This window comes from Cynocephalus volans, chromosome 10, assembly GCF_027409185.1.
Source record: "Cynocephalus volans isolate mCynVol1 chromosome 10, mCynVol1.pri, whole genome shotgun sequence".
Classification (NCBI taxonomy): Eukaryota; Metazoa; Chordata; class Mammalia; order Dermoptera; family Cynocephalidae; genus Cynocephalus; species Cynocephalus volans.
In genome coordinates, this window is record NC_084469.1 from 34,612,789 (window position 1) to 34,639,437 (window position 26,649).

A 26,649-nucleotide genomic window follows, 5' to 3' on the forward strand; every position below is an offset into this window, starting at 1 on the left:
TCTGGGCCCCCGTGCCAATCCCTGGCGTGATTTAATGCCTGCGTTCCTCACACCCTACCTCCCTGCCTGTCACTATCACCTCCAGCATCAAGGATCCCTCTAGCAGAGGGAAGAAACCACTGAGGCTAGAAGCCAGCAGAGGGTGGGGAGCAGGGTAAGGCCTAGGGCAGTCTTGGCCACACCCGTCATTCCCCTCCCTTTCCCTTCCAGTCTTTTCAAACCCACCCACCACTTTTCCCACACCCTCCCCCAGCCACACACATTTCTCTTCCCCTCACTCTGAGTCTGGCCTGGCCTATGTGTGTTCGCTGTTCCGTCCTGGTCCCCTCACCGTTCTGTCCTCCCGAACATCTGGCACATCTGGCTCTCCAAGGTGGCCTCTGATTCGGCCCTGACTCCCACCTCACCCTCACATTCCTGTCTTCCCAAGCTTGCCACATCTTTCCTCCGCATGTTTTCCAAGCATCCGTCTGCTCATTCCTCCCTTGTCTTTGAGCATCTTCCCGTCCTGCCTTTTCCGCTTTGTAGCTTCCTATTGCACTCCCTCTCTTTTAGTCTACCTTTGTACCCTATTTCCAGCCCCCTTGGAGCCCAGCTTCACTGCCTTCATCTTCCACGGGTGCACGTCACTGCCCCCCTTCTTGCCCCTCTCCTCTACCCGCTTCACTCCTCTCAGATTCACACATCTTTCTTACTCTGGCTCTCTCATTTCATTTTCCTCTCTTCATTTTTTTCCTCAACTCTCACATTTCCCGTCTTTAGTCTTCCCTCTCAAACATTCTCTGTACATCTTTTCTTCATTTACTTGGTAAACATGTTTTTTTTTTCAAGATGACCAGTAAGGGGATCTTAACCCTTGACTTGGTGGTATCAGCACCACACTCACCCAAGTGAGCCACGGGCCAGCCCCCATTATTCAGTAAACACATTGAAAGCCCCTCATGCTAAGCTAATTAACCTGCTTTTGCATAAAATACAGACTTCAATAAACTCTTTGTTATTCATTTTTATTGTTGTACTTTTGGATTAATGGTGACAATTTTTAAAAAGGTGCCTTCCAGCTCTAAAATTCAATGTTTCCTTACTTAAGTATATCCAACTTCTCTCCAAGCCCACTGCCATCCTTCAAACCAAGCCATCATCATCTCCTGCCTGGACACTGACACTACCTCCAAACCAATCTCCCTGCTTCCACCCTTGTCCCTCTAAATCCATTCTCTGGAGTGACCTCTTTTTCCAAACATAGATCTTGTCATTTCCTGCTGAAAATCTTTCACTGGCTCTCTTGTGCTACTGCAGGTAAATGCCATACCGTGGCTTTCCTGATTCTCTGTGCCTCAGCCACACTGGCCTTCTCTCTGTTCATGAAACATACTACATTTCTTCCCACTCACATGCCTTTGCACACTCTGTTCTCCATGCCTGGATGCTCTTCCCTAGCTCCCCCACCCACCTTCCTCTACCCAGCTAACCTACTCATCACTCAGTAAACTATCAGCTCAGCTATCACTTCTTCTAAAGCCTGGCCTGACCACCTTACCACAGACTGAGTCAGATCATTTTTTGTATTGTTCTTTCAAAGCTTTTATCACAGTTTGAAACTGTTTACTTTGTGTGGTTATTTATTCAATATCAGTCTTCCCATTGTACTATAAGTTCCAAGTGGGAAGAGATGTGTCTGGGTTTTATCACCAATAAATATTAGTGAGTGAATGAATAAATTATAAGTAAACAATATTTTGTTTTTTGGGGGGTGGGGGTTGTTGTTGTTTTCCGTTCTTTGTTGTGGTGGTGGTGGTATTTTTTTGGCAGCTGGCCAGTGCAGGGATCTGAACCCTTGACCTTGGTGTTATCAGCACCATGCTCTAGCCAAGTGAGCTAACCAGCCCCCCAAACCATATTTTCATCCACTGTTCAACAAATATTTTCTGAGTGTCTATAACATGCCAGCTACTGTACTTGACCCTGGAGATATAGCAGTGAACAAAACAGATAAGGACACTATGCTCATGTCACTTACAAGAGTACTTCAAAAAGTTCATGGAAATATTTGTATTATCTTCCAATTCTATTTTCCCATGAACTATTTGAAGTATCCTCATATTTTCTAGAGAGAGGAAGCAGGCAACTAAGACACGAAATGGTGCATGTTTTGTAGACAATAAAACAGGGTAATGTGATGAGGTTGGGTCCACTACAGCGTGAGTTCAAGGAGAGCTTTCTGAGGAGGCAGAAGGAAAAGCAAGTGCAAAGGCCCCGTGTCCATTGCCCCCTTGAGACTTGTAATCATGTTTTTACCTTTTGGTGGCTGGCCAGTATATGGATCAGACCCAGACCTTGGCATTATCAGCACCACACTAATCAACTAAACTAACCAGCCAGCTTTGTACCCATTTATTTATAGCAGGATTTCTCACCCTTGGCACTATTGACATTTGGTGCAAGATAGTTCTTTGTTGTCTTGTGCATTACAGGATATTTAGCAGCATCCCTGATTTTTATCGATCAGATGCCAGTAGAACCCTCCCCTGCACCTCAGTGTGACAATCAAAATGTCTCTTGGCATTGCCAAATGTTCCAGGGAGGGGAGAGACAAAATCAGTCCCAGCTAAGAACCACTGATTTAAAACATGACCAGTGAGCAGCACTGTGATTTTTTCTCTGATAGCCTTGAAGTAAACAGTTGGGTGCAACGACCCAAGTAGATGGATGGTTGAAATTAAGCAGGGTTGGGGTTTTGCTAAAAAGAGAGAAAAGCAGTTTTGGAGTATTTGCACAAGACTGATTATGTGTTATATCATGCATATAAATTGTGTAAGAAGGGGAGTAAGCACAAAAGGGGATTGGTGGATAGTGAAAAACTGGTAGGGCCAGTGGTTTCGAGGTCCTGAGGTGAAAGGAGTGGGGATCCATAAGTAAATGAACTGGAAGTCTAGCAAGTGATCATGAGATGTGGGCGGCATGAATTCAATAAATTGGAAGAGGTTGTTTTGGGAGATAAAGCCTAGAGTAGGGGCCTGAGGATGGGTTGAAGAGAAAGATCACTGAAAATGAGACTGAGGAGCTGAGAGGCTTCAAGTAGATGGATTACCCTGGTGGATTTTGAAGTCAAAAACAATGATGATAGGAAAGCAGGTGTAAAGAGGAATCAGTTTATCAGCTACAGTTATCAGTGAATATGGGTGAATGACCAGGCTTGAAGACCGTAGCAACAAGTAGTGGATATACTTCAAAACATGAACTTCAAAGGTGCAGGGATTTTGAAGGATGAAGGAAGAATAATAGTCTAGATGTAGCATTGAGGAGCAATACTCCCAACTCCAGACTCCGAGGTGTGTGAAGATTAACAAACAAGCTCTATAAGGAGGAGTGCCAGGGAAGTGCATCCTCCAGAAAGCCAGTTTCAGTAAGGCCTAAGAAAGGAACGTTCAGAGAAGCGGCTGGGCGTATAAGGATGATGACAGACATTGAGTCCAGAGGTCACAGTGGAAGAATTTGAAAGATCAAGTCTGGTTGGAAGATTGGGTCAGATTAGCGGATATACACCACAGTACGGGGATGACAGATGATGATATTATGAGTTAAACAATCTGGTATAGGAACCCAATTAACTTTTTTGTTTCTATGGGAAAATGTTCTGAGTTCTGAAAAACTGATACATAAATGAACTGTGGAAACTTGCAGTATTATTTTAATATTATGCAGTATTATTTATAAACTAATTGGTCACTGATTATCATACTGGCCAGACTCAAGGCAGATAGAATATTTCAGGTTCTAATTACATCTCATTTACGATTTCATTCTTGGGCTTCAATTGTCTCATCTATAAAATAGGAATGATAATATTTTTGTCTGCTTAGGAAACTAGAGGCTGAGCCCTGTGGTTTATTCTGGAGTGAATATTTGAGGTATAGATTTGGAATGAAGGAGTGAAAAAGTGACCAGCTCATTTTATGAGGCTGGAGTAATCTTGCCTCTGAAATCAGCCAAGGATAATACAAGAAAAGTATTGTACAACCATTTCGTCTGTAAATATAGATGCAAAAATCCTTAATAAAGTATTACTTAACCAAATGTAAAAGTGTATTTAAGGAGTCATACATCACAGTACAAACAAGGACAGTTTATCTCAGGTGTTTCAATATTACAAAATCCACCAATGTAATCCATCACATTAATAGACTAAAGAAAAAATTATGTTGCTACCTCAATTGATAAGTTTTTTTCTTTCTTGGTGGCTGGCTGGTATGAGGATCCAAACCCCTGACCTTGGTGCTATAACGCTGTGCTGTAACCAACTGAGCTAACTAGCCAGCTCACAATGGATAATTTTATTTTTTTATTTTTTATTTATTTTTTTAAAAAGATGACCGGTAAGGGGATCTTAACCCTTGACTTGGTGTTGTCAGCACCACGCTCACCCAGTGAGCAAACCGGCCATCCCTATACGGGATCCGAACCCGTGGCCTTGGTGTTATCAGCACCACACTCTCCCAAGTGAGCCACGGGGCTGGCCCACAATGGATAATTTTAAAAAGCATTTGATATGGTTCAAAATGCTTATGGTAAGAACTCTTAGCAAACAAAGATTAGAAAGAAAATTCTTATACTTGATGAAGAAATGTTAGGCTCATATCTTTTGTGACTGGGAAAAGGACAAAGATGTCCACTGTTTACCACTCTTGTTCGAAAAAGTCCTGGAAGTCTTGACCAATTCTAAAAGGAAGCAAAAGAAATAAGTAGTGCAAAGAATGGAAGAGACAAAATAAAACTGATTATTCACAGGTGATAATAATTATCTACTTAGAAAAAAACAATAGAATCAACAGAAAAACTATCAGAACCAGCAAGGGTGTGCAGCAAGGTTGCTATACACAAGATCAACCTACCAAAAAACAAAAACAAAAACAAAAAATCTTTAGTATTTTACTACACCAACGATAACCAACTAGAAAATGTGGTAAAAATAGGAAGCACTTCTCTGACTCTGTTGGATGGTGTTTCCTGGGTCAGTCCTCACATTTGGCTCCCAATAAACTTTACAAAATTTTTAAAAAGAAGTAATAAAAATAGCATTCAATTTGCATCAGGGACCAAAACTATAAAGTATCTAGGAATTAACCAAGTATTTATAAGATCTCAGTGGGAAAAAAATTTTAATTCTTACAAAGGATATAGAAGATAACCTGAATAAACAGAGAAATAGTCCATGCTCTTGAGTGGGACGTCTTAATATTATAAAGATATTGTCCCCAGAATTATCTATAATTTGCAATATTACCAATAAAAATCCAACTGATGTTTTGTTTTTTACAGATCTTGATAAGTTTATCCCCAAGTTTTTAAGGAGCAGTGGAAGACCACAAATGTTAAATTGACAAGAAAATGGAAGAGTAACAAAGAAGGGTCTCACCCTTGCAGAAGTTTTAACTTGCTACAAAGCATCAACAACAGTGTAGTATTCATGCAGGAACAGACAAATACACCAATGGAACAGAAGACAAGCTCAGAGGCAGACACCTGTATATATTAGAATTTGATACATGGTAAATGTGGTTCACTAAAGAGAAAAATAAATTGGATTCCCGAACACCCAAAACAAAAATGAAGTCTAACGGGATCAAAAAAGACCTAAAGGTGAAAAGAAAAACCATAAAGTTTCTGGAAGAAAATGTAAAAGAATATTTTTGTGGTGCAGAGATGGAAAACGAATATATACAAATTTTCAAAATACCAAACCATGGGGAGAAAAATAGTCATTTTCATTACACCCAAATTAAGTATTTCTATTCAATGAAATTCACCAAGGAAAAATTAATAGGCAGATGACATGGTGGGAGAAAATATTTACAATGTCCAAGTATGATAAGGAACTGATATAATTTTTTAAAAAGTCTTGCCAATCAGCGAGAAAAATACTCCAAGAGCAAACAGGCAAAGAATATAAGAAGGAAATTTATAGAAAAAAAAGGAAGCCAATTGCTAACAAGTGTTTAAATGGATACTCCAATTTTATTTCTCCAATTAAGTTCTCTCAGTTTTCTCCAACTAAGTAATTACTCCAATTACTCCAATTAAGTAAGCAATCACTTATTAGGAGAAAATTCCAGTAAGATATCACCCTTCACCTATTGTACTGACAAGTATTAGAAATCCAAACAATTTCGGGACCGGCCCGTGGGTCACTCGGGAGAATATGGTGTTGATAACACCAATGCCACGGGTTCGGATCCCATACAGGGATGGCTGGTTAGCTCACTGGTGAGCATGGTGCTGACAACACCAAGTCAAGGGTTAAGATCCCCTTACCGGTCATCTTTTAAAAAAAAAAAAAAAAAATCCAAACAATTTCAGGGCCAGCCCATGGCTCACTTGGGAGAGTGTGGTGCTGATAACACTCAGGCCTTGGGTTCGGATCCTGTATAGGGATGGCCGGTTAGGAGACCATGGTGCTGACAACACAAAGCCAAGGATTAAGATTCCCTTACCAGTCATCTTTAAAAAAAAAAAAAGAAATCCAAACAATTTCTTATTTTTAAAAATATAATCTCATTTAGACCATTCTGGCTAAAATTTAAAAGACTGACCCACTGAGTGTGGAGAAACTGGAACTCTCATACACTGATGGTGGGAATGTAAAATGTACAACCACTGTGGAAAACAGTTTGGCAGTTTCATAAAAAGTTTCACATACATCTATCACATAATCCAGTCATTCCACTCCCAGATATTTTCCAAGAGAAATGAAAGCATACATCCATACAAAGACTTACATATGAATGTTCTTAGCAGCTTTATTTGTAAAGCCCAAAACTAGAAATAACCCAAATGTCCACCAACAGGTAAATGGATAAACAAACTGTGGTATAGTCATACAATGGAAGATTATTCAACAATAAAAAGGAATGAATTCTTTTTTCTTTTTTCTTTTTTTTTTGGCAGTTGGCCAGTTCCAGGGATCCGAACCTTTGACCTTGGTGTTATAACACCATACTCTAGGATCTAACAGGCCAGCACCTTGGAATGAACTCTCCATACAGGCAACATCTTAGATGAATCTCAAAATTATTATGTGAAGTGAAAGAAGCTGGACAAAAAGTACATTCTGTTTGATTCCTTTTACATAAAATTCTAGAAAATGCAAACTAGTCTATAATGACAGAAAGTGGATCAGTGCTTACCTAGGCTGTAGGGGAAAGGGCCAGAGGGAAGGATTATGAAGGGGTAGAAGGAAACCTTTGGGGTGTTGGATACGCTCATTATCTTGATTGTGTGGATGGTTTCACAGGTGTTTACATATGTCAAAACTCATCACACTGTATGCTTTAAATATGTGTTGTTTATTGTATGTCAATTACACCTCATAAAGTTGTTTAAAAAACAAAAACAAAAAACTTTATACAATTCTAAGTACCCTATGAATATTATATTATTCACCTTCAGTAAAACCCTAAGATGTAAATACTATTATTATCTCCCTTCTCATTTTACAGTAAGATCAGAATGAAATCTGTTACAAAATGCTATTAACATAAATTTTAAATGTTTGCAATCCCTGTACTGGCCAGCCACCAAAAACAAAAATAAATGTTTGCACACAAAACTACTCATATTTTGCAACAGCACAAATAAAAAAATGAACATTAAACACATTGGAATGGTTGCTTTTTGAAGGAAGAAAAATGAGAGATGGGTATGTAAATAATTTAAAAAATAAAAATAAGACTTAGCTCAATGAAGACAATATGCTAAGAACTGTGTCATTAATTCAATCTTCTGCAACTGAGACCCAAATATATAAGCAAAAATACAGGGAAAGGACAAAGGGAGGAGATAGATAGAGTTGCTGGAACTCAGGGGTGAAAGTTCCCACAGAAGCTAGAAGCAAAGTGGACTGTAGAGCAGGAGCTGGGGGTGGGGGGTGAGGGGGCAATATCCCGGCTTTCTCCTACCTTCCGATCCCTTACCTACCAGAAGCCAGTAGTCACAGGAGCTGAGAAAATAAAAGTCTGCAGGGATTAGCTCCCCAACATACAGGGCAGAGTTTAAGAAAGGTTACAATTTGTTCTAAGACCAAATGCACCAAGGATCACTGTATAGTCCTGCCTCATTATGTGCAGCGGCTTTGGGTTCTAAGAAACCTCCCCACCCCAGCCCTCCCATTCCTCCAATACCAAAATCTGCAGAGGCAAAATATAACCTACACATATCCTCCCTTATACTTTAAACCATCTCTAGATTACTTGTAATACCTAATACAATGTAAATGCTGTGCTAATAGTTGTTACACTATAATGTTTTTTAAATTTATATTTTCTATTGTTGTAATGTTATTTTATATTGTTGCTTTCCTGAATATTTTTGAACAGCAGTTGGTTGACTCCGTGAATGTGGAATCCGCAGATAGGGAGGGCCAACTGTACAACATCAACAAACACATGCACACGCTCCAATGCAAAGCTCCTTGAGCCATGTGTCTCTCTCCTTCCTTTTCAACCTCTACCACCTCTTTCTCCCACCTTCCCTGCCATTTTTTCTCTCTCCCTCCCAACTCTCTCTCTCCTTTCATGTCTCCTCTTCTACTTCCCCGTCACTTTCTCCACACTTTTTAACCTACCCTCTCTCCTATATCTAGCCCTGACTTGCTCTTCCCATTCCACTTTCACTGGGGCTCAAACACCTAGAAGGGTCCCTGAGAAGCACCAGAAAAGAAGCATCCTAAGGAGAGCAGGAATGTGCCTTGCCACAAGCGGCAGGACAGAAGCCAGGCCACTGGGCCCTCGCCATGCACGCTGCCTAGCGCGCTGCCTGTTCATCTGCCCCCAACCTGTGCCTCCCTCCTGTTCCCTTTTCCCTCTTGGCATTTTTCTCTGCTCTTTCCCCTTCTCCCTGCCCTTCTCCCTTTGTAGTACTCCAACATCCCTTGTCCTTTTACCTTCCTGAGCAGTCCTTCTCTGCTCGCATCAATCTCTTCTCTCCCATTCTGCTTCTAAACAATTGTTTCTTCTCAACATTCAGACCTTACTTCTTCATCTACGCCCCATTAGACAGGTCGGTGGAACCAGCCACTAAATGGTTCCCTCGTTTTTTGTTTTGTTTTATTGCTCCCCAGTCTGTGTTCTCAGCCATAAGCAGCAGACCCTCATTTCATTTATTCGACAAACATTTACTGAGTGCCTGGTCCCAGTCCAGGTGCTGGGGACACAGAGGTAGACAAGATGACCTTCTGCCCTTGAGGCTGGAATACAGAGAGGAGAAGAAATCATAATGATATACTATGTATAAGGACACATGGCTTTCTGGAGAAAAGCTCCACAGAGGGGGGAGATTTTGGGGGGAGGATGAATAGGAGTCCTCTGGCATTCCAGGCTGTGAGGATTAGTGTAGCAAAGGCACCAAGAAGGGGTGAGACAGCACAGTGTGTTCTGGGTACAAAAAGTAGTTAGGCATTTACTGGAACACCTAGGACAAGTATAGAAGGTGAGGCAAGGAAGACAGATAAGGCAGAGATGGAGAGGAAAGGCAGGGGGCTTTGCTCACTCTGAAAGCGTGTTTGAACTTGACAGGGGTGGCACAAAGAGTCAGTGACGTTTTGGGCGAGAGTGATGAAGTTGGACTTTTGAAAATTGTACTCTGCCCTCCTTTTAAGGGAAGAGGAGGAGCAGGAAGACCAGTCAGTGTGATGGTGGTCTGGACTAAAGTGGCAGCAGTACGGGTGGAGAAAAGCAGATGAACGTGAGAGAGTTTAGGAGGTCAAAACAGCAGTGTTGGTAACTAACTGGATAAGGGTGGGCGGGGACGGTGCAGGACAGGAGGCATCAAGCATGCATGACTTCCGCCATAGGGGTGACTGGGTGGCTAATTCACTAGAATAAGGAAGTTAGGAACAGGAGCAGGTTCGGACATGCTGATCTGTGAGCTTTCCCATGCAGGTTGTAACTGGACACCCGGACGTGGAGCTCCAGAGAGAGGCGTGGGTTGGATGCAACTGAAGCTTTCAGGGAGGTAGAATGGCTAGGGACGGCGGGCTGGAGACCACCCCGGTCCAGTCCGCTGCGGCTCCTCGCCCTCCCTCCAGGTGGCACTGCAGCCCCGCACGTCTGAAGTTTCCAGCCCGGTTTCCAGCGCCGCGCGCTCCCTAAGCTCTCGAGGTGTCCCGCTTTCGTCTCTGGACGCGCCGACCTCAGGTCGCTCCCTCGCGGCTGGGCAGGATTCAGCTGGTGATCCACACCGGGGGCAGCCTCCGGACAGCGCAGGGTCCACGCGCCCAGCTCATGCGTGGCGGCTCCGGGACCTCAGAGCTGGTGGCGTGGTCGGCGTGACCACCTGTCCCTCGGGCCGCCTCCAGGAACAAACGTGGGAAATGTGTGTAGGGAAAGGGCCGGACAGGCAGTGTTCGGAGGAGGGATGTAAGGAGAGACAGGACCACAGAGCCCGGCCACCGGACCCGCTAGGAACGGAATTTCCTGCCCCCAGGGCCACCCCGCGTGGGAAGGGTGTCGCGGACTCTTTAAGGTTCTATCTCACTGCCCTCCCCCGCCCGGGAGAGGTCGGGACACCCGGGACCTGACATTTGGCGGCTCCAGACGTGGGAGCTAAAAATAGCTGCTTCGGGTTACTTGGGGACATTGCTCCTCATCTACCCCATGCGCCAGTGCGCTCTGTCTCCCAGCGCTGGAGGTCCCCCCGGCCAAGCATACCTGCCCCATTCCCTCCTCTCGGACCCCACTGTCCAGACCCGCGGCGCTAGACTTTAAGGATCTTCTCCAGCCAGATCTCGGCTGGTGGGAGGAGTCCTGACACGTGGGTGGGCGGGGCCTTCTGTTCCAAGGACCCTCTTCTCAGCACTGCCAGCCGAGGGGCGTGTCTCGCTGGCCGGGCCGAACCGCGTGGCCTCCCTTGCCAGCCCCACTCACTCTGGCCAAACTCTAAGCCCCGGTTTAGGAAGGGGGCGTGGCCTTCTGGGGTGTGCGGGCTCCTGGCCAATGGGTGTTGTGAGGGGCGTGGCCCGCGGGCAGGCGGGAGTGAGCCGCGGGGGGTCTCCTCGCGTCTTTTTTCCCAGCCGGGCTTCTGCAGATCCCCGGGAGCCCCGCTGCTCTCTGGCTCCTTGGCTTGTGGCTGTGGGTCCCACCAGGCCCGCCCTCCGCACATCGCTCCGAGACCTCCGTGGGCCCCGCACCCTCTGCCCACCAGGCCGGGGCCACAGCCCCCCAGTCGCCTCTCTCGTCACTGCTGCCGCTGCATCTCCAGCTCTTCTAAGACGACATGCCGTCGGGCTTCCAACAGATCTGCTCCGAAGTAGGGTTCAGCGTGCGGGGGCGGAGCAGGGCGGGGGCACAAGTCCCGCTTTTCCAGGGCTGGGGTCGCGGTTGGGGTCATCTAGGGGGCGGTGGAGGTGGCGCAGGGGGTGGAGGTGGGGGCCTGGCTATTTATACCCGGCCTGGATAACCCATGACTGTCGGATTCCAGTCCCGCCTAGAGGCAGAGTGGGTCTGGAGGACGTTTCCGGGGCGCAGGACACAGCTGGATTCTGCGAGTCCAGGGTTCGTCCCCTTCCCTAGCACGACGCGAGTTATGCCGGAATTGGGAATACTTTGGCCTTTATCCGTCTTGGGAAAGCAGATCCAGACGGGTCTTGCCCTCAGGGAGCTGTCTGTCTGTCCGGCTCATGGGCAGTGTTTCGAGGACCGGAGACTCTCCATGGCCCCCACCCCCAAACCTGGCTGCCCTCCAGACTCTGAACTTTCCCTTGTCCCCACGGTTGGTGGACGGACAGAGGGGAGCGTCAGCCCCCCCTCTCCCCCAGCTCAGGTTTCCGTTTGGAGACAGTCTGTGCCGCCAGCGAGCGGCCACCACTGCCACCGCCCCTCACACCACCTTCCCACCCTCCTCCCCTGGGCATGGCTCTCCCAGGCAAAACCCGGCACTGCCCCCCGCCCTTGGTTGGAGCTTAGAGGGGGAAGGGAGGCCGAGCGGAGACAGAAGGCCACCCCCAGAGGAATGACCTGGTCGTCCTTTTAGAAATTGCACTTCTTGGGCCTGGTGAGGGACTCCTGGCGCTGGCTGAGAGAAACCCAGAGGGGAGGGAAGAGGACAGTGGTTGATGATAACAATGCACTTGTCAGTTTATAAAACCAGCACTGTCAGGGAAACCGCTAAAACTTGATTTTGATTTTCACAACACTTTCACTGATAGGTAGGCAAGGCAGGCAACATCACCTCCATCTCACTGAAGAGGAAACCTAGGTTCAGAGTGGGGAAGTGACTCGCCCAAGGTCACACAAATCTGAGCTCTTAAGGTCAAGCCAGTCCCAAGGTCACAGACGTATTATGAGTCTTAGGTCCTCAAACATTTCTCTGCCTTGTGGACTCAAACATCCAGTTTGTTCTCCATGCCCCGTTGCTGTTGGATTCTGTGTACTCCTGTTTATATTGAGAACTCTGTGCAGTTCCTAATATGGTCCAGTTTCCCTCACCCAACATGTTGGATGGAACCCAGCATCTTCAGACTCCAGCTGGGCCTGGGCCCCTGGAGGAAGGAAAGAAATGTTCCATGTGGCATGCCCCCGTCTGCTTCTGCCTGTGCAGGATGGGGAGCCCCCTCGGCAACAAGTGACTGGGACCCTGGTCCTCGCTGTATTCTCTGCTGTGCTTGGCTCCCTGCAGTTTGGCTACAACATTGGGGTCATCAATGCCCCGCAAAAGGTGAGGGGCCTGCAGCTGGCAGGGTGGGAGTGCCCAAACAAGGAGGACAGGGGACCTCAGGGGTGGTTGAAAGAGAAGGGTCTGCAGGGAATCACTCCTGTGTCTTCCCAGGTGATTGAGCAGAGCTACAATGAGACATGGCTGGGGAGGCAGGGGCCTGAGGGACCCAGCTCCATCCCACCAGGCACCCTCACCACCCTCTGGGCTCTCTCAGTGGCCATCTTTTCTGTGGGCGGCATGGTTTCCTCCTTCCTCATTGGCATCGTCTCTCAGTGGCTCGGAAGGTATGGAGCTGGAGGGCAGGGGTGGGGGAACAGGAGGGGAGCTACAGCATGGGTGCCTGAACTGTCACAGCCCCACTCTGCCTGCCTTCCAGGAAAAGGGCTATGCTGGTCAACAATGCCTTGGCAGTACTGGGGGGCACCCTCATGGGCCTGGCCAACGCTGCTGCCTCCTATGAGATGCTCATTCTTGGACGGTTCCTCATTGGCGCCTACTCAGGTACCCACAGGCACCATGGCCCTGCCGAGAGCACTACTCTCCTTCGCCATGCCTGGGCTTTCGGATGCAAGTGGGCAGCTGCCCTCAGCCCTCTCTTCTTCCCTCTGCCCAGGGCTGACGTCGGGGCTGGTGCCCATGTATGTGGGGGAGATTGCCCCCACTCACCTGAGGGGTGCTTTGGGGACACTCAACCAACTGGCCATCGTCACTGGCATCCTGATCGCCCAGGTGACTGCACCTGGCCTCATGGGAGGCTAAGCAGGGTTTGGGATCTGGCTCTGGAAAACGGGCTGGGCTTCCAGGGTAAGGCAGGAGGGCTGAGTGACCTGCCTTTCCTCTCACCCTTCTCCCATAGGTTCTGGGCTTGGAGTCCATGCTGGGCACTGCCACCCTATGGCCATTGCTCCTGGGCATCACAGTACTACCCGCCCTCCTCCAGCTAGTCCTGCTGCCCTTCTGTCCTGAGAGCCCTCGCTACCTCTACATCATCCGGAATTTGGAGGGGCCAGCCAGAAAGAGTGAGCTCTCTCCCTGCAGTCTAGCCCAGGCCCATGCCTCCATCCCATCGGACTAGCACCTGGCCTCCTCTCAGGCCCCCTCAGGCCTGACCCTCCGCACCCCCAGGTCTGAAACGCCTGACAGGCTGGGCTGATGTGTCTGGAGCACTGGCTGAGCTGAAGGATGAAAAGCGGAAACTGGAGCGCGAGCGGCCACTGTCCCTACTCCAGCTCCTGGGCAGCCATACCCACCGGCAGCCCCTGATCATTGCCGTTGTGCTGCAACTGAGCCAGCAGCTCTCAGGCATCAATGCTGTACGTACGCAGCAGTCTCCAGCCAGGGCATGGGGCAGGCAACAGTCCAAGCGGAGGGAGAAGGGAGCAAGCCCCTCTGTTAAAACTCAGGGTCGGTCCAGCTTGGTGTGGCTGGAGTGGAGGAAGGGACATCCCTGCCATCACCTTTTCTTCTCCCCCGTCTCTAGATTTTCTATTATTCGACCAGCATCTTCGAGACGGCAGGGGTAGGGCAGCCAGCCTATGCGACCATAGGAGCTGGTGTGGTCAATACAGTCTTCACCTTGGTCTCGGTAACTGCTCGCCTCTGCTATGGCCCACACCCACCCAAGGTGTCCCACTTGCTGTGTTCTGAAGACCCCTTGCCAAGCCCTGACTCTCCCCACAGGTGTTCTTCGTGGAGCGGGCAGGGCGTCGGACACTCCATCTCCTGGGCCTGGCGGGCATGTGTGGCTGTGCCATCCTGATGACAGTGGCTCTGCTTCTGCTGGTGAGGCCTGGGGGCTGGGAGGAGGCCAGCAGCCCAACCCACGGGAACGGGCCCAAGAGCCTCTGTGGCCAGCCAGGGCCACTCCTTAACATATGCACCTTTAATCCTGGGGCAAGCCCGTGTGCCAGCACTGTGGGTACTTGGCTCCAGTCTGCTGGGACTATTGTGTGTGCTCCTCAGGGACCTAGGCTGCACTGGGGCCTGCTCCAGGAGGCAGCTGTTGCACAACTCTGGCAGCCAGGACAGAGAGCCCCTGTCAAGCCTCACAAATGAATGATCATTGCTAAGAACCCAGCTTCAGAGCCAAGGGGGGATTGACCATCATAAGAGCTGAGAGGCCATAAAATTCCCTCTGCCTTGAATAAGCTTGGTGCAGCTAGCAGAATGTCAGTGCTCAGAAATGCTCAGGGGCCTTTTCTAACCCAGGAGGCAGACCCCCCCCCCCCCAAGCTAGGAGGAGGTAGATTTCAGTTCTTCTGGTTGAGGGCAAGGGAAGAGGCAGAAAGACCTGAACTGGATTCTCCACCCTCCCTGCCTGCCCTTAGGAGCGGGTTCCGGCCATGAGCTATGTCTCCATCGTGGCCATCTTTGGCTTTGTGGCATTCTTTGAGATCGGGCCTGGCCCCATCCCCTGGTTCATCGTGGCCGAGCTCTTCAACCAGGGTCCTCGCCCAGCAGCCATGGCTGTGGCTAGCTTCTGCAACTGGGCCTGCAACTTCATCATTGGCATGGGTTTCCAGTATGTTGCGGTAGGTCCCCCACCCCTGCCCCAACCTCCTCCTTCACCTAGGCTACTCCCTCACTCGCCAGGGACCCCCCACCCCAGCCACAGAAACAATTGCTTTTTGAGTCACTTTGGTGGACCACCAGAATCAAAGGAAAGAAGAGCTGAACTAGATCAGATAGCAACAGAGATGTCTTCAAAACACACCAGTGGCACAACTTATAAACCTCAAAATAGTACTACAAATGGCTGGGAATCTCCTCTGAGTGCGGTAACTCAGGATGGTGAGGAGAGCGGAAAACTAAAGAAGAGTTGGGATTCGGAGAATCCTTTCTTCAGTGTAAATTCTTGTTCCTGGTCATTTCCCTTGCTCCTTGAAGGAGCTGTCTGCCGTCTGCAGTATCCCCAGCTCCCTGTGAGGGTCTTTAGTTCCTGGCTTGCCTGAGACCACCCTTCCCTCTCCACCCCGCCCTGTCAACACGCCTTCTCCACCCATCCCAGGACGCCATGGGCCCTTACGTCTTCCTTCTGTTTGCGGCCCTCCTGCTGGCCTTCTTCATCTTCACCTTCTTAAGAGTGCCTGAGACCCGCGGCCGCACGTTCGACCAGATCTCGGCCACCTTCCGCCGGACGCCCTCTCTTTTAGAGCAGGAGGTGAAACCCAGCACGGAACTTGAGTACTTAGGGCCAGATGAGAATGACTGAGGGGCAAAGCAGGGGTGGGAGAGCCAGCTTCTCTTCCTCCCAGAGACCCCTCCTTTCCTCTGCTGCACTGTAGCCCTCTCCTCCCCATTACTTCCAGGGTGGGGACGACCCCTGCAGCCTGGCAGAGTGGGGAAGCTGGAGGGAAGGGTGGTCTGAGCACCCCGTCGTTCCCCTTGTGTGACTCTCTTGGATTATTTATGTGCTGTGGTTAGGCTGTGGACATCAGGGTGGGCCATTCCCCCCGCCCCCTTCCTTCCTCCCTAGCCCAACCCTTTCCTCCCCACCCCCACCGCGACTCAGCTCCAGAATACTTTTGTCTCCTGCTAGAGAAGGGGGATTGGAGGGAGGAAAAGCTCTGAACTTTTACAATGGGACAAACTGAAGGAGAGAGCAGGATATGAACCAAGAAATCGAGTTTCCCTCCACCTTGGACTCCTCCCATGGACTGGGACTTCCACTGAATTCTTGCCACATAGACTCTGGGTGAAGGGGGTTCTGTCTCGACCCCTCCAGGGCAAAGGACGCACCCTCCCAAAGTCTAAACTCTCTCACTGCAGGCTCAGCCTTCCAGGGTGAGAGGGAACACAAAAGTACGTGTCCCGATGTGGCAAGAGGGACAGCAGGCTCCTGCCTGTAGACTTAGGACTTGGGGCCGTACCCCAATTGCTCCCCAAGGCTGCTAAGTAGGGACCCCAGCTCTTTCTTCCCCCATTCTGGAAGTGTGCTGTACCCCACAGGCTGTTGACCAACTAAGGGAAAGGGGGTTTGAAAGGTTGCCTGTAAACACTGGGCTGGGAGGAGCCTTGGGATATATTTGTATATGTTTGAAAAAGGGGTAGAGAGAAAGCAAAGGTCTGTTGTACTAAATGTGTATATATAGATACGTCTATAAAGTCACCGTATGAAAATGAGCGTCCTGTCATGGAGGCACTCGAAGAATGGCTGAGACGGGGACCATGATTCCCCCATCACCCCCTTTGTCCTGCTTCAACTCAAGGCCTCAAAATCCTCTGGGTGCTGTCACTCATGCCCCAACTTACGCTTCTCTTTATTGCTTTAAGTAGTAAGTGCTCAATTATAGCTGCACGTGCCAGACACTGCTCTCGGCACTCTACAAAACACTCTGCAAGGGAAGCATCACCCATTTTACAGATGGGGACCGTGAGTCCCAGCAATGAAAGCACTTGTTCAGAGCTGCACAGCTAGAGACACTGGAGCAAGGACTCAGGGCCAGGCCCCACTGGCTGCCCACATCCTCCTCCTCGGCCAGCAGTGAGTTGTCAGCCATTCTCCATTCTCCCAAACAGAAAAGAGGTAGAAACCAAGACAACAGGAAAGCCTGTTTTTGTTTTTTTACTGGAGGCTCAGGTGGCACATGACAGTTCATGAAATGGCTTCACAGGTAGGGGGTCGAGGGGAAACAAAAAATAAACTGGGGTGGGAAAGAAAAACAACCAGGAGGAGGTAAGAGCTGGCTGGTTCCTTCGCAGCCTGATTTAGGGAAGGGAGTTGGTGCCTCTGAACAGTAAGTTGATCCCTTCCTTCAACCCTTGGTAGGGGAGGGAAAAAAAGCAAAAGGCTGTTGCTTTGGCCCTCCTGAGTCTCAAGGAAAAGGGGAAAAGCCAGTGTTTTGATGTCAAGAATTATGGTTAAGGGGGAGGGGGTTGCTGCGTAGGGTACAGGTCAGTTGGAAAAACTGGCAGATACCTGGGAGAGAAAAAGAAACGGACAAATCATGAATACAGCAACTTATCATCATGACCCAGTCCCCTGCCTTCTTGGCCACCTGGCCTAAGTGTGGCAGCCACTCACCAGATGGTAGCTCTGGGTGTCCTTTTGAGTTGGAATCACTCCAGTATGGTGAGGGGGGGGTCCCCACTGTTGATAGGGGCTGAGGTCTAGATAGAGCAGCAGTGGCCAATTGAGACTCTTGGTCTTCAGAGCACACAGCTTCAATCTTCCACCTTTTATCTTCCCTTTCCTCTCCCCAACCAATTCCCCCAATTTACATCCACAAGCTGGTGCTGTGGCCCCAAGCAGAGCTGAGAGAGTCTGCAGGGGGTGGCCTAGGCTTGATTGCCTCTACTAGGGTTTCCTGGTGGATGGGGGTGCCTACCAGGGGTGGGTCCAGCAGGCTGCATGGATAGGGGAAGGGTGGGGGGAGGACCGGGGGAGGGAGATGAAGAAAGGGACAGAGTAAGAAAGGAAGGGAAAAGAAAAGGACAGAGAGGAGAGAGAGGAGGAAGTCGGTCCCAAGCTCATCTTTCATCCTACACCAAGGTCCTCACCTCCGGGGCTGTGGGCTGCCGGGGTCCAGGGGGCTGCTGCCGTCGCCGCTGGAAGTAGGGGCGGTTTCGTGGGCGCTGGGGCTCAGGCCGGGAACCATCGGTGGGACCTTGGCTAGGCTTGGTCTCGCCATCCCCACCTTCTGTGGTAGGCTGCTGGGGTGGCCTGGGACGGAAAGGCCTAGGGAGAAAAGCAGGGACCCTGAAGCAGCCAGGGAACCCAGGACAAACTGCCACCTTCCCTCCCTCCCCAGGACTCCCACAGCTTCCCCATCCCCACCTCCAAGAGCCAGGATTCCAGCCCCATGAGTGCCTGCTTCCCTCCAGGCACCTCTCTCACCTTCAGCTTCAGGCTCTGCTTAGAAGGCAACTCTTCCCCTTCCCATCCTCCTGCCCTCTCCCCATGGACCAACACTGGGTGGAGAAGGGGAAAACAGAACCCTAGAAAGGGAACCTTACCTTCGGTACCTGGGCCGGAATCTGGGTGGGGGGACCCGCTCATCTCCCTGCTGTTGGTCCCCCTCCAATGGGGCTATCTCTTTGGGTTCTACCCCATCAGTGCCCTGGGAACATGCAGAGACCTGGGTGAGCTGTGGGAACCCAACTGCTCAGGAGCCAGGTTTGCCACAGCTCTTCCCAACCCTCGCTTCCATTTCCTTTTCCAGAAGCTCACCTCTATAGGCTGCTGCTGGTTGGGGGGCCGAGGGCCTCGCACAAACCGCCGACGGTAGAAAAAGGGTGGCGGGCGCCGTCGTCTGGGCCGCTGCCCGGAATCTTCTGCCCGCTCCCCTTCACTGCCAGGTTCTGCCCCACCCGAGGGAGACTCAGCCACCATGGGTGGTGGGGCGGCCGGGCGAGGCCGGGGGATGAACCGGCGGAACCTACGTCGATTGGGGGCATAGCGGCTGCCCTTCACTGGCACCCCCCCGGGCCCAGTTACATTAGCAGCTTCTGCGCCCTGGGAAGGTGGAGAGGGAAGTCATGACTTGCTCTAACGATAGATGCACAGCATTCCCAGCCTGGCTTGAATCACTGGAGTCTTCCCCTTCTTCCAGCTAAAGTCCCCTCTCCAGCTTTCCTTTAGCTCTGCTAACTTCAGTTTCTTCTTACCCTCCCCCAAAGGCAGTGTTTGTACCCATCTGAGAAGGAACCACTTGCCCTTTTGAAATAACTGCACCCTCCCGAGTTTAAGAGTGGGGAGAGGGGTGCAGAATGTCTGGCAGAGGGCTGACTCTGAGAAGATTCCTGCTGGGGACAGGGCCCCATACGGAGAACAGACATGGAAGTGCTTAGGGAACTACAGAGAAGAAACTCAGATACTGACCGATGACAAGGACATGTTCTTTAGGACATCCCTTAGAGCAGCCCTAGCATTAAGGAAGACATCTGGATGAGAGAACACAGTCCCATTCCCATGGCCAAAGGCAGAGCTGGCCCCAAGAGGGTCAAAGCCTGGGATGATCTCCAGGCCACTCTCCCACAAGTCTGGCCAAGTCTACACCCCACAGCAGTCCCCAAACCTTCTCTCCTTCCACGACATCAAACTCCACAGTCTCTCCATCTCCAACGCTGCGCAGAAACTTCCTGGGGTTGTTTCTTTTAATAGCTGTCTGATTGGGGGAAAGGCCATGAAAAGGTGAGGGTGGCAAGACATTAGTCTCTCACCCCTGCTGGGGCCGCCACCCGATCTCATTCTTTTCAACATTTTACTTGGGGTCTGGGGCTGGAGGAAGGAACAAGGAGAAGGTAGTCAAAGTTTAGTGGGGGAAATTAGGGGCCTCTGGAACAACTGTGCTGCAGTTAACACTGTCCCCAGGACACACTCCCTCCCACCTTTACCCCTCAGGGATTTCTAAAAAGGGAGGAAAGAAATTTGAACTCAAAAGCAAAACAAAAAGCAGACAGTCTTAAGTTACAAAGTGGGTAAAATGTACTGTGCCTCTTACCTCAGTCCCACTGAGAGCTCTTTCACCACAGCAGTGGTTCTCAAACTGTAGCGTGCATCAGAATCACCTGGAGAGCTTGTTAAAACAGACTGCTGGGCCCCAGCCCCAGGTCTGATTGATTCAGTAGGTCTGGAGTGGGGCCTGAGGATTTGGATGTCAGGTGATGCTGCTGCTACTGCTGGTGCAGGGGCCACACTTTGAGAACCACTGCACCCAAGTATCTCTAGCCTGCATCCTTTCTCTTTGAAAACTGCCTGATTCCTTCCTGCAGTGTTCACAGGTCCCAGTAGGTAGTGAGCGTGCCATACTCAAAAGGCAACTTTGCACAATTTTGACAGCTGTTCAGTAACCCAACATAAGTGGGATTAATGGAGGTTGATATGGGCACCTGGAGCAGATGGGGAGGGGAGCTATTTCCTGGTGGGCAGGCCATTGTGAAGGAAAAGCTGAAAAATGAGCATGCTACTAAGGATCATGGCAAAGGCCTTCAAAGAAAGGGCCAGTCCCTCCCCTCAGAAAGCCAACCTAGCTCTTACCTGGTGAACAAAGACATCCTCCTTGGTGTCATTCCTGCAGAACAGGATGGGTCGTTAAAGAAGTGACTTTGGTAAGGTGCTTGGCTCCACCGAGGCCGCCCTAGCTGCCCATTCTTAAGATCAGTGGATCCATCCTCTCTAGCATTCCATAGTTACTTGGGGGCAGACAGGGCCCCCAGAAGCAGGTGTAAAAAGTACACCTAAAACCCTAGTGAAAAACCTGGGCTTCATGAGGAAAGGGCTGAGGAGGAGGGCAAAGGCACCTTGAAGGAGCTGGGAGAGCCCTTTACCTGCTGAGTGCTCCACCTTCTACCCCAGGGGCACCTTAGAACCTGCTGGTGCTGGGTGGAACTGCCCCTGGCCAACACCCCTTCCTCCCTCAACCCCCATCCGGGTTGGAAAATTCCACTGTCTCCTTCCTTTAACACTCAAGGAGGGACAAAGTGAGAATGGGGCCAGAGATGCAGGACAAACTTGAGAAGGGGACAAGTTATCAGGAATTCGTTCCAAACAGCCACAGAACCTTATTCTCACCCTCAGCCTGGAGATGAACCCAGGGTCAGGCCCCCTCACCAAGGGTGACAGAGAAGAAAATACTCACCCATTCTCTACCGCTACCTTGCCTATTCACCCTGGTTTATCCTAGAACCCCAATGAGCTGGGAGGTGGGGAGTTTTCCTGGAGGAACTCCCCCTAGGATTCCACCGTTTGCAGAACTAGAAAGGGACCATTCCCCAGAACAAACGTTCTAGCTTTAAATCACTTGGATCTGCACAAAGGTCAGCCTGCTAAGAGGGAACTAAGGCCTTCCAAGAGGGCTAGGCTGGGCAGGGTGCCCAGGCTGGGGATGGGCCCACTGGGGGAGACCTGGCTCTGCTCAGAATCCACCACTACTGCCTCTCCCAATGCTGGAAGGGGTGGGGCTGCCAACTCAAGGAAAGTAGCAGCTTCTGGTTGGCCTAGCTCCTCCTCCCTCCCCGCAGCCTCAGTCCCATCAGGTGGGAGAGTCAAATGAGTCACAGCCCTTTCAGGGAGACGAGTTGTGAGGGTGCTGTGAGTGCTGCCCTTAACAGGAAATCAGTGAGGATTCCAGCCCCAAGCCCTGAGGAGCAGAGAGCCCTGTACATTCTGCCCCAAAGGCACGGCAAACTAAAAATAATGAGGCGATTCCAGAAGGTGAGACAGAAGCTGGGAGACTCAGAGCCAGGTTTGCCAAGTTCCTGGATCATTAATCCTCTGCTGCCCTTGAAGATGTGGAGGTGGCTTCATCTTGCCACTACTAAGCACACATTTGTGCTATTGTTAAATACTTTCAACCAGCTTCAGCTGGACATTGCAACCATGTGCCTTGGCCAGGATAGAGATGTGGTTGGGAAGGTGTCCAGTCCCATAGGCCAGTTCGGAAGACACCCATTCCACCCCTCCCTGGGTTACTTGGATACCTGTTGATGAATCCGTAACCATTCCGGACGTTGAACCATTTGACAGTGCCCAGGACTTGGATTGCTGCCAGGCAGAGATGCAGTGGGGACAGTAAGATGGGGGAAGAGATGGAGTTGGACTCAGTTTTGAGACACTCCAAAAACTAACCTACCTACCTATTACCTGTTAGGCTTACCTTCAAGCCAACCAGGTTTCACTAGTAGTTTCAAGATGTTCTCAACCCCAGATCCACCAAATGTTATCACCCACACTGGGGGTGGGGGATGGGCAGGGGCTCAGACTCTTAAAGCCCTTCCAAGTCCAAGGCATGTTACAAATCCAGGCCTTACACCTGGAACCGGGTACTCACCTGGTCCACGAAGCGCCACCCTCAGGTCATAATTGAGGGCTTTTCTAGCCCTCCCAAAGGGTCCCCAGTGCACCTGCTTCCCTGGCTCAGAGGTTTATCTAACTCCAGTCAACTAGGCCAACTCTCCCGCCCCAGGGGCGTGGCCGGATCCTGAGGCTTTATTCTCTCCACCCCAAGGCCTTAGCTGGACCTGCTGGCCCCGCCTTCCCGCCTTGGAAGGCACGGCCGGATCTCCCACCAGGGGAATCCACTTTGGTTCGTAGCTCCCAGGCCAGTGAGTCCTTTGGGCCTCCGGGCCAGGCCTGCCTTCAGCTTTCCAGACCCTGCCAGGCTCCATGCTGCCCCTCCCCCGCCCTCCGACCCCTTAGAGCCGCCCTGGCGCGCGCCCCCCCTCACCCAGCACCGGCTTGTCTGCCTGACTCCGGGCCGGGGGTGCGGGGGTCCCTGAGGCCGCCGTCGCCGGGTTGCCGGGGGTGCGGGGGCCCGGCGCTGATGGGGTACCAGCAGCGGGGCCCGAAGCGGCTCCACCTCCGCAGCCGCCCACCCCGCCGCCTGTTTTCTGCGGCTCCCCCGCGGGCACCGGCACCACCACCGCTACCACCCCTGCCGCCGTCGCGGGCGCCGTCGCCGCAGGGGCCGCTGTCGCTACCGCCTCCGCCTCGCTCATCCCGCCGGGTCCAGTACCGGCCCCCGCCGCCACCGCCACCTCCACCGCCCCGGCCCCTCCCCCCGGCTCGCGAACCCTTCGCCCGACTCGGTCCTCGCGCCCCGAGCCTCGCCCGCACGCCGGCAGCGGGCCCTGAGCCGAGGCCAATAGCAGCCCGCTGCAGCAGCGCGCGCAGACCCCGCCTCCCGGCCACCGGCCAATCCTAAGCCCACAGCTCCCCCCGGCCCGCGCGCCGGCCCCGCCTCCCGGACTTCGCACCGAGGCCCAGGCCCCCGCGCGGCGCCCCTAAGTACACCTGGGCCCCGCCCCCAGGCCGTCACGTGGCCACTCCCAGCCCAACCCATTGGCCGACGGCCCCTTGCCCCTCCCCCCTCCGCCCCTTTCCACCGGCCGCGGGAAATCAAACGGGCTGGTCGCGCCCCAACCGCCACCTGGCCTCTGCGCGACGGGCGGGGCCGGGGCGCAGCCCCAAGGTTGCCCCTGACGACCTGGGTGAGGGACGGGAGTCAGCACTCTCCATCCTGGCAGTGAGCGGCACTGCTCACCTCCGCCCTCGAGACCTGCTGGGTATAGCCGCCTCCTCCGGGCCACCATCCCTCTCGGTACCCTCTCCCTGGAGGATGCCCCGCACACCCCGGAGCTGCGGGATCTGCCCACGGGGCAGGCTGGAAAGCGGAGCAGAACAATTTTCCCAGCTCAGTTGCTCTCACAAGCCCACAAGCCGGGCCCTTCACTTTTATCTTGTTTCAGGGACAAAGCTTACACATGGAACGAAGCACATCTGTTGGTGTTTTGGTGGGTGTCCATCCATGTAGCCAACGCCCCGGTCCAGGTGTTTTCCCTCGCCCCGGGAAGTTGCCTCTAGCCTCTTCCAGGCAATCCCAGCCTCCCCACAGGTTACTGCAGTTCCGATGTCTGCCACCCTAGACTAGTTCAGGGTCTCACGTCTACGCGCCGGGTGCTGTGGTCTCCCACCAGGCGCCAGGCTCGGTGGGTCTCAAGCCCTTTGCACATGCACTTTCCCCGGCCTAGAACGCGCCCTCCGTGTCTCCTAGGGTGGCTCACTTCTCCCAGTACCGGCTGACGTATCGCTCCTCAACATCACATCGTTTCTCATTTTTCTCACGGCACTTTTGAAAATATGAAATGACCTTGACCATTTGCTTGCTTTTTCTATTTCTCCCGCACACTAGGCAATAAGAACCTTGTAGCCTGACGCTTGGAACAGTGCCTGTCTGGCACAATGTAGGCGCTCAGTAGTCGCTGACTAAATGAAGGGGCCCTATTCCACAGATGAGAAGACTGAGGCCGGGTGCGAGGCTTGTCCCGGGTGCGAGGCTTGTCCAGTCCCAGAGAGCCCGGGAAGTCCAGCCCCGAAGCCACAAGCTCCCTCCCAGAATAATGAAGCTCCGGAAGTTGCCCCTCCGGAGGCCCCCCTCCCTCACCCGGGAGGACGCGGGAGGCGCTGGACAGTGCTTATTTTTAGCCAGGACAGCGCGCCCCGGGGCAGCACACATGCCCCCACGCGCCGCTCGGCCCGCCCCACGTGCGCTTCCCCAGTGCCAGTCCCCGCGTCCCCTCCACAGCCCGCGGGCGCAGCTGCCGCCTTTCTCGGTCCCGGCGCGCCCTCTGCCGGCCGCTCCCAGAGGCCGCCGAGTCGGGCTTCCTCGCTGTCTTTCCAGGAGCGACACCCCTCTGTCCCCCATACCAGGATTCTGATTTCCAGGGCATCGGGTACAGTGGACAGAAAAAAAAAAGAAAAAAGAAAACAACTAAATCGCCATGCGAGGCCGTGAAGGGTACAGAGTTTACCCCCCTCCCCCCCCCCCCCCGACTGTTAAGGACCGATTTACCTGCGGAGAGCCCTGAGCACAGGAAGCCTGAAAGTAAGGCTGGGGGAAGGCAAGCAAGATACCTGACGGTGTGACCGAGGCAGCAGAAGAACCACATGCAAGGAGCAGCGGGAGCTCAGGTGTGGACCGGTTAGATTAGACAGTGAGATAAGAGGAAGCTCATAAGAAGGGAGGCCTTTTTGTAATAAGAGTAAGAAAATTTCAGAAGACCGGGGGTGGGGACGTTGCAGGGAAAAGTATCCCTGGCAGGCGACTGGGAGGCATGAAACAACACCTGTACCTACAACAGTCACACGCTCTCTATCCCCACGGAGAAGAATTAGCAGATGCCACAGAGAGATGCAATTAATTGCCCTGTTCAGGTGAAGGGTTTGCACAGGGAAGTTTCTGGTTACTTAAATATTTTAAGTACTTTAGATAGCAAGAGCTCCAGGCATTCTAGTGAAAAGACTTCCTCCTTTTTCTGGCACTCTCTTAACATTTGCTCCTGCCCACCCAAAGTTGTCTCCCACCTGTGTGTCTTGTTCAGTATTTAAAAACAGAAGGCCTGCCTCCTCGAGTCTCGCCTTATGCAGACGGCCCCTGGCTTATGATGGGTCAACTTATAATTTTTCAACTTCAAGACCGTTTGAAAGCCATATGCATTCAGTAGAAAATATCCTTTGAGTATCCATTCTGTTTTTCACTTTCAGTGCAGTATTTAATAAATTACATATTCAACACTTTATTGTAAAATAGGCTTTGTGTTAGATGATTTTTCCCAACTGTAGGCTAATATAAGCGTTCTGAGCACGTTTAAGATATGCTAGGCTAAGCTACGATGTTCGGTAGGTTACGTGTAGTAAATGCACTTTCAACTTAGGAAATTTTCAACTTACCATGGGTTTATTGGGAAGTAACCCCACTGTAGGTTGAGGAGCAACTGTACATCTCCATTATTTTAATACCAAACTTCCCAAAAGTAGTCTTCGCTGTCTCTACTTCCTCACCTTTCTTTCACACCCCATCAACCCAAATCTGGTTTCTGTGGCCACCACTCTACTGAGACTGCTTTGCAGTGGCCCACTGTCCCTTCTTATTCGAGACATTCAGTGGATGGCTTTTGGTTCTCTTTTGACTTTACCAAGTGAAGTGTTCCTGCCTCCGCTTCCAAAACCCAACCTTCCCCTCTCCCCTCACACCTCTCTTTTTGTGGCTTATTCTCCACCAACCCCGTATCTTCCAGACCATGTTCTCCTGCCCCCTGCCTTTCGTATGTCATTTTATTCATTGCCCTCGCTTAGGTGACCACTTTCTTCTTTTTTTTTTTTTCTGCAGCTGGCCTATATGGGGATCCAAACCTGTGCCCTTGGTGTTATAAGGCTGCACTCTAACCAACTGAGCTAACTGGCTTCTCTTTGGTGACAACTTTCTTTTTTTTTTTTTTTTTTTAAAGATGACCGGTAAGGGGATCTTAACCCTTGACTTGGTGTTGTCAGCACCACGCTCAGCCAGTGAGCGAACCGGCCATCCGTATATGGGATCCGAACCCGGGGCCTTGGTGTTATCAGCACCGCACTCTCCCGAGTGAGCCATGGGCCGGCCCTGGTGACAACTTTCTGATGGCTCTCAAACTTGTGTTGCTTTTACTAGACTCTGAGTCACGTACTCT

The 26,649-nt window shown here is 51.3% G+C and overlaps 2 protein-coding genes across 3 annotated transcripts; one reads left to right on the forward strand and one right to left on the reverse strand.

Annotated features, from left to right (window-relative positions):
- Positions 1–11,017: 11,017 nt before the first annotated feature.
- Positions 11,018–16,827, forward strand: SLC2A4 (solute carrier family 2 member 4). Its single transcript, XM_063109022.1, has 11 exons — positions 11,018–11,301; positions 12,592–12,708; positions 12,820–12,992; positions 13,085–13,209; positions 13,322–13,437; positions 13,565–13,727; positions 13,834–14,021; positions 14,189–14,293; positions 14,389–14,490; positions 15,036–15,239; positions 15,716–16,827. The coding sequence occupies exons 1-11, from the start codon at positions 11,269–11,271 to the stop codon at positions 15,917–15,919; spliced, it is 1,530 nt and encodes a 509-aa protein (XP_062965092.1). The 5' UTR covers positions 11,018–11,268; the 3' UTR covers positions 15,920–16,827.
- A 435-nt stretch (positions 16,828–17,262) lies between these two features.
- On the reverse strand, positions 17,263–23,898 carry YBX2 (Y-box binding protein 2). Of its 2 annotated transcripts, none has more exons than XM_063109025.1 (9): positions 23,691–23,898; positions 22,129–22,192; positions 20,687–20,720; positions 19,725–19,814; positions 18,878–19,162; positions 18,664–18,767; positions 18,208–18,385; positions 17,732–17,817; positions 17,263–17,626 (listed from the first exon to the last, which is right to left on the reverse strand). In XM_063109025.1, the coding sequence occupies exons 1-8, from the start codon at positions 23,737–23,739 to the stop codon at positions 17,767–17,769; spliced, it is 855 nt and encodes a 284-aa protein (XP_062965095.1). In that variant the 5' UTR covers positions 23,740–23,898; the 3' UTR covers positions 17,263–17,626; positions 17,732–17,766. The 2 variants fall into 2 exon arrangements, with proteins under 2 accessions (XP_062965095.1, XP_062965093.1); XM_063109023.1 differs by lacking the exon at positions 23,691–23,898 and adding an exon at positions 22,875–23,145.
- Positions 23,899–26,649: the final 2,751 nt, after the last annotated feature.

Bases quoted from the DNA above. Each gene is read 5' to 3' on its own strand.
- SLC2A4 (XM_063109022.1), top strand. From the start codon at position 11,269: ATGCCGTCGGGCTTCCAACAGATCTGCTCCGAA. The intron at 12,993-13,084 runs GTATGGAGCTGG...CCTGCCTTCCAG, and splicing joins GTCTCTCAGTGGCTCGGAAG to GAAAAGGGCTATGCTGGTCA. The intron at 14,022-14,188 runs GTACGTACGCAG...CCCCGTCTCTAG, and splicing joins AGCTCTCAGGCATCAATGCT to ATTTTCTATTATTCGACCAG.
- YBX2 (XM_063109023.1), bottom strand. From the start codon at position 23,145: ATGAGCGAGGCGGAGGCGGTAGCGACAGCGGCCCCTGCGGCGACGGCG. The intron at 22,193-22,874 runs GTGAGGGGGGGC...TCTGCCTGGCAG, and splicing joins GGCAGACAAGCCGGTGCTGG to CAATCCAAGTCCTGGGCACT. The intron at 18,386-18,663 runs GTAAGGTTCCCT...TTTTCTCCCTAG, and splicing joins TTCCGGCCCAGGTACCGAAG to GCCTTTCCGTCCCAGGCCAC.